This window comes from Furipterus horrens, unplaced genomic scaffold (genome assembly GCF_987537825.1).
Source record: "Furipterus horrens unplaced genomic scaffold, mFurHor1.1.pri manual_scaffold_12, whole genome shotgun sequence".
In the NCBI taxonomy this organism is placed as follows: Eukaryota; Metazoa; Chordata; class Mammalia; order Chiroptera; family Furipteridae; genus Furipterus; species Furipterus horrens.
Window position 1 is genome coordinate 78103138 of NW_028327182.1, and position 10589 is coordinate 78113726.

Consider the following 10589-nt stretch of genomic DNA (forward strand, 5'->3'; position numbering starts at 1 on the left):
TCACCCCCGAGAAAAACGAGCAGGAGTTTTGTCTGAGTTTTCTGTCTCATGGCGTCCTGCACTGTGCTGGGCATGAAACAGCAATTCTGTACATTCTGTTTGCTGTGACGATCGACTGCCTGGATAGATAGTCCCAAATACTGGAACTCTATTGCCAAGCTGCCATTTCTCTATTTTGGCCATTAGAAATATCATTTGTCAAAACATAAACTGTACAAGTGGAAAGAAGTAGCTATCACTCTTGTGGTCCCCCCACCTCTTTTTTTTTAAAGTTGAAATCACCCATTGGGCTTAATGAATTTCCTGGGAAGCCCCTGACCTGGTTCCCACCCTGGAATCGTGGGGTTGCTTCAGTTTTCTGTTTTCGCTGGACCTTCCACTATCCGTCCCTCCCCTGTCTCCCTCTCTGCTGGGTGCCTTTCCTGTATTTGGACTCAGTGGCTGACAGGTGGTTTGGGGGGACTGGAGGAGAAAATGTGGGCATGCTGAGTGTTACAATAGGGCAGGCTTTGTCCAGGCACCATGGTGCGTCTCCACTGACCTTGGAACCGAATGACCGGGGACAACCCAGGGGAGGCAGTTTCCTTCCCTCTCTGGGCTGCAGGTTTTTAATGTCTTCTTTGTTGGTCTGGGGCCCTGGAGATGGAACTGAAGGGAGAGACTTGGGGCTGCTCCCTCCCTCCCGGACAAAATGGTGCATGCTTTTCCTGTTTAAACAGGGCACAGTTGTGAAGTGCCCTGACTTCGCACACACCAAGGCCCGGCAACGGCTGCAATAAATCAATAGGAAAATAGAAGCTGCCAGTTAGACTAAACAAGTGCATTTGCAAAGACGGCTAGCCCTCATTAATCACTCTGACAGTCCTAAAAACACATTTCCCCTTTAATGACTGTATTTGGATAATCAGTGCTTTTTCCTCCTCAGTCAGAGTTTGAGTAACAGACAGCTGGTGTTATTACAGCCATTGGGGAGGGAGTGCTGGGATTAGGGTCGAGGGAGAGCCATCCACTGGAGGTCTCCGCAAAAGGGGGCTGGCTGCAAAGCTGTTGTTATGCAATAATGAGGGGAAGCTTTGTACTGCCATTGATGGCTCCCGGGCAGCCATGTGCAAGTTCCCCCCAAACCTTGACACCCACCTGCATTATGTGAGCACAAAAGCCTCATGTTGGGTTTTATGAGCCTTGGCAGACTTCCCCGAGTGGGGGAGGCAGGAGTTTCTCTGGCAGTGAGGTAAGAAGATGGGTCGGTGTGATTTGGCTTTGTTTTTCTTTTAGGTGACTTTGGCTTTCAGGAGAAAGTTTGAAACCCAGCACATTCCTCTTTATAAATGATGTAACACATTAATGCACAGCACATTATGAAAATGGTAATTCAAACCCATAGTGCTCCAAATTAAACCATACATTATCGGATGCACTCAACCATCTATTTTACAAAAAGACAGGATGAATGAAATCAAATCAAACAGAAAAGTGGAGTGCAGCTTCCCCTACAGAATGATTAATAAAGTGCAGAGCCAAAGGACTATTTTAAGGCGAATGCCACGGTAACCCAGACACATATTAGGAAGGAGTTAGTTCATATACTGAGAGATGCATCACAGGGTAAGGCAGTGAGGGCTGCCTAAAAATGGTGAAGGCCCCCCTAGCCCCCACTTGGGCTACAGATTTCTTAGGTGGGTTTGTGGGGGGATGATCAGGAAGTTAAAAAGTAACATCACACAATTCTGTTTGTGTCAAACCTATATGTGAGGGTGAGTCTTTCCCCTCTCTCTCCTCCTCCCTTCCTCCCACAGCTGCCCACGAGGCCACAAAAATAACCAGGCAAGAGGTGTGAAAATATGACCTGGAGCCAGGAACATCCAGTGTCTCAAGTTCCAGCTCTGTGGCTTCCACCCTTCCTGGTGCCTTAGGAACACAGGCCCCATTTCTGGCACCTGGGAGAGATTAGGAGGAAGAAGGGGAGGAGGGCTAGGATGAGAAGAAGGTGGAGAAAAAGAAGGTGGAAGTGATTCTCAAAGAAAAGAGTTGCTGGATGAATTAATTATGTAAATTAAACAGTTGGTGGGGAGTATTATCTCTATTAAAACAGCAACTTTGTTTAATGAGAATTTAGCTACTGAAAGTAACAAACTCCCCTCCAGCTAATTAAAACAGCTACTGTTGTTAGGAATGCCACCCATTTATGGTGGGGAGAGCTGACATTTCAGGGTGAGAGCTAGGACGCTCCAGACTACAATACCTACCCTTTGTTGTCACAGTGGTAGCTGGGGGCAACCTTTCGGGTCTGAGAAGTGTCTAACCTGCATTCTCAAACCTCATGGAAGCCAAGTAGCTACAGAAAAGCTGCTTGTGCTACGTGGAAAGTTTGCTATTGGAGATAGTCTTCCTTCCCTTGGTCCCAATCAGAGGAGCCTGGTGGTCCTTAGGTAGGAAGGTCTGAGGACCATGAAGTTGAAAGAGAAAAGTTTGAGTCCCCCTGCAGGGGGAGCAATTTCCAGCAGTTTTAGCAGGCATTTAAAAGGTACTGAAGAAGAGCACTTGGAAGAAAGGGAAGATGGGAAACAAATAACCAACGGCAAACAAAACAACAGAGGAAAAAAGATTAATGCAAGCCACTGCGTTTCAGGTCTTTTAAAGATTCGGGCCAGTTTGAACTCTGAGAAACTGGATAATGATGATTCCTCAGGAAGAACTTGAGTTGGTCTCAGGGCGACTTATTCAGCCCTGACTCAGTATCTCTAGTGCCCAGTGATGCCGGTAGCCGTGGTCCCTTCCCCAGGGACACGCTTAGGGTTTTAGGGTGGCCAGCATCCACAGTTTCTACAGAAGCCTGAGGTTCTCTTGCCTAATGAAGGAACAGGGCCCAGAATCAAAGCTATAGGTACAACCTCCCCCCAAATCCCAGACCCCGCAAAAACATCTTATGCCTAGGTGCTGTCAAGTACCGAGGCCGTGACGACGCCCAGCGAGGCTCAGCGCCGCGCTGCGATTCTCTAGCATCCCTCCCACCGCGTCCGCACTTGACCTCGAGTCTACAGATGTTTCAGAAGCACACAAATTGCGGAGCACGAACTGCCCAATAGATCTCATTCCTCAGAAAAAGCAGAGCCAAACAACATAACAGCAACGACAGATCCCAGAGCTGCGCGGTGCCGACTCAGAGGAGCACCGCCACAGGAGGGGGCGAGGAAGGCCATTTTGAAGTGCTGGGCTCCGGGTTGCGGCAGCAGAAACTTGCGCGGGGCTGGTCACGGCAGGTGCCCCGGTTCGGCGTCCCGGGAGCCACTTAGCCCGAGAGGGGGCGGCTCGGGCCCAGCCTCCTCCCGAAGCCACCGGTCCTGTCTTCCGGCCTCGGGGACTCCCCTCGTAGTGAGAAGGTGTCCAATCCTCGTCCCACCATCCTGATAAACGGTACCCCATCCTCTCCTGCGGGAGGATGAGAAGTCAGTGTCAGTCGTGCGAGATCAAGACAACAGGGACCCAGAGTGGCTTCAAGGTCCCCAGCATAGCCGTGCCTTCTCAGCAAAACCCAAACCCCGTTGATAGGTCTCTGGGAACGCAGATGACTGGGGTGGACCAACCGGCGCTGACCATGGGAAGCCTCCAAGCCTTGCGAAGCACCCCTTTAAGCAGGTGCATTTACCTTTTGGTTTCAGGTGTATAAAAAGGCATTGTTAGGAAAGAGATCCTCGGCATTTAGAATGGGAAGCGGTTAAGGTGCCGTCGGGGATGGTGCCAGTCGCTGTCTGCCACCAGGTGGCGCCAGAGACACGTCGTCTTTGCTCACCCCTAGCACTCTGGGACTGTGCTGTGCTGCCAGGAGTCTTGAGTCCTGGGTCCTGGCTTCCTTCTCAACCCCTCTACCTCGAATCTAGGCCCAGAGGAAAAATCCACATTTACACACTCTCTCCACCCTGTCCCCAGGAAATGTCAAGGTCTTTGAAGTGAGGCTGGTAGCTAAATAACCAAGTGGGAAAAAAAAAATAAAGGTGGTTTTATGTTATTTGTAATGTGTCGGCAGTTTTTTTTTTCTCCCCCCTTTCTCGAGGAAAGGCATTAAACTCGTCCTTGAATGGAAATCTGAGAAGAAAACCATAAGGTATTTTAAACGAGAATAAAAGAAAAGCATCTGCTTAGGTATCTGGAGGTGGGGCGGTGGGTAAGGCAAGAGAGAAACACACCACGGTGTGAATATAGCCAAGTATTTCATTTATTAACAAAATAAGTCTTACCAAGGGAGAGTTCTATTCATCCCAAATAGGCCCTGCAGCCCCCGCGATGCTGCCTAAGACCAGGAAGAAGAACAGTGTGGGGAAGACCCAGGGCCTAGTCTTCAATCCCAATCACTGAGGGGGCTCAAGAAAGTCCCCAACTTTGGGGAATCTGTTGGGTCTGGCCTGGGAAGGGGTTAAGGAGGCTGTTGTGATGTGGGTGCTCCCTTGCTGTCCAACCTTCCCCCAACAGAGCTAAAAGGTTGTACTGCCCACTAATGGTGCCACTGGTCTGCTTTGGAGGAACCTAGCAAGGATCACGGACGCCATCCCCCACGCCAGAAGAGGGACCACTGCCCCAATAACGGAGAGAAAAACAATGAATATAAAAGCACTTCGCAAAATATAAAGAGCAAAGTTTCATGCCAGCAAGCCCTTCTAGGACTTTTAAATGAATAAGATGAGCCCTATAGGCCCTCCACCAGCGGGCAGTGTGACCACCGGGTGTTTGGGGCCAGAAGTCTGGAAGTAGAAGGGCTGTCTTAGGCCACTAGGGCCCCTCTCTCAGTCCGTGCTCAGAGCAAAGTAGGGGAGAAAGGCTCTAATTTGGGGGGCCAGGGCAAAGACCGAGGACCCTAGGAGAGGGTTGCAGGGGAGAAGTCACAGAGCAGAGTTCCGGGTCAACAGAGGCAAGACCTCCTGACACAAAGACCCTTCCTTGCATCCCCCAAATGCATAACAAAAAAATATCTCCTCTCCATTGCGTGTACAAAGGCAAAAACAGAACCTCAAATGAGAGGAAATGAGGAGTGAAGGGGGAAGGGGAAAAGGGGGAAATGAAATGTAGTTTTAATGGTTAAGAAGCATGCAAGAAACTCCCCAGGAAGGGAGAAGAAAACAAAGAGAACTCCAGAACCCCAACTCTCCCTGTTCCCCTAAAACCAAACCAATCAAAAAAAAAAAAAAAAAAAAAAAAGGAAAAAATTAAAACATATCTAAGAAAAAATTAAAGGAAGAGGGGCAGGGAACATGTAGTTACTTGTGTGATTAATATTATTCAGGGGAACACAGACTTTTTGCATATCATTGACTCATGTGGGCCGTTAATGCACTTATATTCCCAGCTTGTAAGCTAACATTATAGTAAATAAATACACAGTCCAGTGGGGAGGGTCTGGGCGGGAAATCTGGCAGGGACAAGCAGTAGTGGAGGTTGCAGCGGCCAGGCCAGGAGGCTGGGGGAGAGGGAGAAGGGAGGGTCGGAAAGGGGGTTAGAGGAAGAGCTGTAGTTACTGGTATCCAAGTGCGGAGGCTGAGGCTAGTCTCTGTCCGTACAGCGCATATGGCGAGTAGTAGGGTCCGGCTGTGGGGAGGGACGGCATGGCCAGGCCCCCAGCTGTGGATAAGTGGCTCTTGCCATAGGGGTGGTACCGGCTTAGCCCCAAAGTGTGTGGACTCCGCAAGGACAGCGACCCAGGGCTGCCTGGGGCGGAGGGCGGGGGGAGGTGCAGATGGCAGGAGGCGGCAGCCGCAGCCGCTGCAGCGGCGCTGCCCAGGCCAGAGGCCCCGGGGTAGGTGGCCAGAAGTTTCTCTGCGCCTGGCAGGGCTGTGTGAGTCCGTAGGTGGCTGAGCAGCTCCTCTGATGTGGCGAAGCGCTTGTCGCAGGGCCCGCTGGCCGCTACCCAGTTGCAGCTGTGTGGCAGCGGCTCGTTCTGCAGCATGAAGCCGTAGGTGTAGAGGGGGTGGCCTGGGAGTGCGGCCTGGGCGGCACTGGAGGAGAGCGCGGCGGGCTGCAGCGGGTGCCCGGGGTACACCAGCGGGTAGCCCCCGGCCTTTAGGCTGGGCCCAGCTGGGTCGTGCGCGCTGCAAGTGGAGCAGCTGGAGCCCCCAAGGTGCGAGGCGCTGTGGTAACCTCCCAGGCAGTAGGGGTCGCGGCATAATCCCTGCAGGAAGGAGGGCGGGGAGGCCCCGGTGAGTGGGCTCGAGCTGGGGGGCTTGCCTGGTGGCAGGCCCAGGCCCCCCGACAGCTGGCCTCCCACGAGGCCAGACTTGCTAGGATCCAGGCCAGGCACGAACTGAGAGGGGTAGCCGGCGTAGGCGCCCACGATGGAGCCGTGGTAGCCGATGCTGGAGGGTGGCAGCGGGAAAACTGAGTGGCCCGGTTTGTAGGGCGACACCGGCGCCACGTGGCCGGTCCCCACCAGCGTCGAGGGCGGCTCCGACTTCCGCCCAGAGGCCCCGACTTCGGCGCCGCCGCCGTGGGCGCCAGGCTCCCCACTACCGACGCGGCTCACGGCTGCAGCCTCCGGGCTGGGCTTGGGCTCCTGGTCTTTCTTGTCCAGCTCTCCACTGCCACCCCCTGCGCTGCCGCTCTTGCAGTCAGAGTGGTGCGGGGAGCCGCCCCGGGAACCACCGGGCGAGGACGAGGATGAAGACGCGGAGACTGGCGCTCCATGCGGGGGGAAGGGCGTGCAGGCGGCGCTGGGGACCCTGAAGCCCGCCTTGTCTCCCGGGGACAAGGAGGAGGAGGAGGAGGTGGAGGACACAGACGATGAGCCGCTGTCTTTACGGGAATCGCCGCCGCCGCCGGAGCCCTTGGAGTAGGGCTTGAAGCTGGACTTGTCCTCGACCGGGGAGTCCCCCAGCTGCTTGAGCGCCGCCGACGCGGAGGCGGCGCCCGAGGCGGAGCGGCCAGGGTCCTTCTCCGCCCCCAGCCCGCTGGCAGCCGCCGCCACCGAGTTCAGCTTCGACGAGGGCGGCGGGTCCGGCTTGCCGATTTGCGAGCAAGTCTGGGCCAGCAGCGCCAGTGGGCTCTTCTTGGCGTCCAGCTGTGGGAGACAGCGACAAGGGGGGAAGGAGTGAGACTACAGGACCCCACAGAGCATGCGGGGGTGGCAGTCGGGGTGCGCGCCGGGAGCGCCGGCGGCGGCGGCGGCCCAACGGAAGGCCTTGGGGACAGGTCTGGGAGCGAGCGCCCGGTGGGCGGCGCAGCTGGGCAGGACTGCGCTCACACGGCCGGCATCGGCGGCAGCGCCGCTCCCCTGGGTCCCGGGGCGCGCCGCAGGTCCTGGGGAACCGGGCAGTGGAAGTATCCACCTAAGACCGCCGCGGGCGAAGGAGGCTTCTCTGGGGTGGGTGCTGTGACTTTCCACCTTCCTTCTAACCTCCCCTTCCTGTCAGCCCAAGGAAAAACTTATTCCTTCAGTTTGGGGAACTTCGTTTGGGACGGGTTTCCGGCATTGGCGCCAGGGGAGAAGCGGGGAGAAGCGCGTTCTCAAGCCCGGGCTGCCGTGGGCGCTCTCAGTAGCCCCTCCCTCCCGGGAGGGCACCCAGGCGGGTGGGAGGAAGAAAGACCTGGGATCGGGAGTGTCTGGGCGTCGTGCGCTCTAACAGGATGGGACAGGGGCGGAGTGGGACGGAGGCGATCGGTGATTCAAAGAAAACAAACCCAGGTTGGGGGTGGGGCGGGGCGGGAAAGACCCAGAAGAGATCACCTCTAGCCTAGAAACTGGGTGCCGAGGAAAAGTAAAAGACCTAGTGGAGACTCCAACAGCAAACCCAGTCCAAGTCAAAACGCGTAGCTCCGAAGGGCTACCTTCCACGGGGAAGCCTGGGTAGAGCCGAGTAGGCTGTGATCCCTGCGTTCTGGGTCTCTCCGCACCCCGTCCGCCAGTGGGGCCGGACCTGACCGTCGCGCCGAGCCCCAGGGTGCAGGGCGTAGGGCCGTGGGCCCGGCAGTGGTGGGAGGAACGGGGACGCGCTGGGCGGGCAGAGGCCGAGAGACTGACCTCAATGGGGCTGACGGGGGTGGAAGACAGCGGCTGCAGGTACTCCGGATGCAGGAGGTGGCCGGTGTGAGCGCTCAGCATCTTCAGGACCCTGATAGGGAGCCGGTTCGCCTGGCGCAGGGGGTCCGCCGGGGGCAGGAGGGACACCGCTGCCGGCCCCGCCGGCCTCTTCCCGCCGCCGCCGCTGCCGCTGCCGCTGCTTTCGGGTGTCCTTGGGTTAGATCCAGCGGGCGAATCGCTCATTTGGAGGGGGCAGCGCCACTGGGGGGGTGGGGAGGGAGGGGCAGCACCGGGGAGGCGAGCTCCCGGGGCGGGTGGGCGCGCTCCGCAGCGTGGAGCGCTGTGCAGCAGTCGCCGCGCCTCCACCCCTCCTCCACCTCCACCGCCGCCGCCGCCGCCGCCGCCACCAGCCGGGGACAGCAACACAAAAACCTTCGCCTTCCGCGAGCCGCACGTCAAATAGCCGCGATCGGCAGCCACACTTCAAAGGGATCGCCGCACCCGCCCAATCGCAGCTCTCGCCCGGACCCCGGGGCGGGGAGAGCGGGGGCGGAGGCCAGAGCCGCCGGTGGGAGGGGAGAGCCTTAAAGGGGCCTTGCCTGTGCGCCGCCGCCGCCTCGGCCTTTTCCGCCCGCCGTACTCCTGCCCTCCCCACAGTTGCGCCGGGATCCTGGGCTCTGCCCCCTATCCTCCGCTGGCTTTCCTGTCTCTCTCTCTCTCTCTCCTCTCTTCCTTCACACCACCTGCGTGGAGGTGCTGGCGGGGGCAGTGCCCCGCCGGCCTGAGGGTGTCTGGGTGGCTGGGTAGGAACGCATGGCGCTGGCTCCGGTACTGCCGAATCTAAGCCTCTCCCGAAGGCCGCCTGGGGGCGGACCGCGCCTTCAGAGCCCCAGCCCTGCTTCGGCCCTGCCTGGGCTCTGCTAGGGATCTGATCCGGTCCAGTTCAGTTTCCCGAATTGGCTTCTCCCGGGTGTGTTCACTTGGAAGCGCCCGAGCCTCGGAGGCATCCTTGGTCCTCGGGACGCGACGGCAGCCGCTCCAACAACTTCGAGCCCATCCTGTCCTAAGCCTGCAAGTTTGAGGACTCCCTTGCTGGGGAGATGGTTCAGATGAAGTGTGTACCTTAGGCTGTGCGCGCCACCCTGACGCGCCTGGCGCGCGGTGTCGGCGCACGGATTTATAGATTCAGTGTTTTGAGTGTTTCAGGCTTAAAACTCCCTCACTGCACCGCACCTAGCTGCTATTTTGAGAGGACCTGTGACCACTGGAGAGGCCAGTTTCCCAGAGGAGCTGCGGATCTCTCTTCAGTGCTGTACGTCGATGCAAACTCTAGAGAAACGACCCCCGCCCCATCCTTTTCTTCTTGTGGGGAAAAATGCACTACCTTTTCCCAGGAAAAGTTCGGAATAAAAACTTTATTAAAAATAACAATACACTCTTCTACCCTCTCCCCTTCCCCGTGTCTTTCGGATAGAGTGTGCGTTGCCAGCTTCGCACTCGGCAAAGATTTTACACAGTCATAGTTCTGACATTAAAGTTCCCATCCGCGGATCATCAGAAGATGAAGCTGTGACCCTCTGTGCGCCGGCCTCTGGGGAAAGCGCTTCTCTGCTCCCTCGGCGGCCAGCGGAGGCGCGCTGGCGTCACTGCCTCGCTTCGAGTACCACTTTCCCAGCCCCAATCCATCACTCGGATTGTCAGGCCTGTCACTCGGGGCATATTGCTCCAGGACTACCTGTCCCCGACTCTGCAGCGTTGATCTGCATCTTGAGACAACATGAAAACCCAAGATAGGTGATTTCAAAAAGAGTCCTTCAAAGAGAAAGAAAGAACTATCACAGAAATAACAAATACCAATCACGAACCTTTATCATGCTCAGTGAAGAAGACAGCAGGCACCATTTCCAGGCCATTTCAATCAAACACTAAATTAAACGTACTCCTGGATTGGTGCTGTTTTTTGGGCATTGTGTAGAGGCCTCTCAGAAATTCCACTGGCTTTCCCTGCCTCAATTTAATCCTGGTTCAATCAGGTTAGAAGGAATTCCAAGGGATGCTGTGACCCCATTTACTTTATTGTGGTGGTCTCTACCTCATACCAGCCTCTGTGCGTTCTGACATCGCTCCAGTGCCAACCCTACACTTGAAGTTCCACTGCAGGACTGCTTCAACGTTCTGGGCCATTTGGTCTTCAGGGGGCTGCTGTGCAGAAAAAGAACAGAAGAGAGCCTTGCTGAGTGGAAGAGGGTAGGTGCCTTGGAGGAGGGAGAGCTGGGAAGAGGGGAGTCCTAGGAGGCAGTGAAAGATGAAAGACTCCTTCTTGATTATTGTAACCAACCCAGCTGTGAGAGCCAGCCAAGAAATCCTTCTAGGACCCAAGCAGATGCGTGTTAGAAATGGTTAATGGGGAATCAGTTGGGAGCAAAGGGGAGCGGAGAGAAAAGGCATTTAGGAATTTGGAAGGAAAAGAGAGACAGGAGGTGACAGAAAGGACAGAGGGACAGAAGACAAGAATGGAGGAGGATAAAATATTTACTCTCTATCTGGAGAGGAAAAGAGAAGAAAAAGGCAGTGAATGAATGAAAGG

At 56.0% G+C, this 10589-nt stretch overlaps 1 protein-coding gene across 2 annotated transcripts; it reads right to left on the minus strand.

Annotated features, from left to right (window-relative positions):
- Positions 1 to 866: 866 nt before the first annotated feature.
- ZNF703 (zinc finger protein 703) lies at positions 867 to 8316 on the minus strand. 2 transcript variants are annotated; one of them, XM_090258402.1, is made up of 3 exons: positions 8003 to 8316; positions 5508 to 7042; positions 867 to 3429 (listed from the first exon to the last, which is right to left on the minus strand). In XM_090258402.1, the coding sequence occupies exons 1-3, from the start codon at positions 8243 to 8245 to the stop codon at positions 3252 to 3254; spliced, it is 1956 nt and encodes a 651-aa protein (XP_090114528.1). In that variant the 5' UTR covers positions 8246 to 8316; the 3' UTR covers positions 867 to 3251. The 2 variants fall into 2 exon arrangements, with proteins under 2 accessions (XP_090114528.1, XP_090114529.1); XM_090258403.1 differs by lacking the exon at positions 867 to 3429 and having other exon boundaries at positions 4192 to 7042; positions 8003 to 8312.
- Between the last annotated feature and the right edge of the window lie 2273 nt (positions 8317 to 10589).

Bases quoted from the DNA above. Each gene is read 5' to 3' on its own strand.
- ZNF703 (XM_090258402.1), bottom strand. From the start codon at position 8,245: ATGAGCGATTCGCCCGCTGGATCTAACCCAAGGACACCCGAAAGCAGC. The intron at 7,043-8,002 runs GTCAGTCTCTCG...TGTCTCCCACAG, and splicing joins CCCCCGTCAGCCCCATTGAG to CTGGACGCCAAGAAGAGCCC. The intron at 3,430-5,507 runs GTAACTACAGCT...ATCCTCCCGCAG, and splicing joins GCCTCCGCACTTGGATACCA to GAGAGGATGGGGTACCGTTT.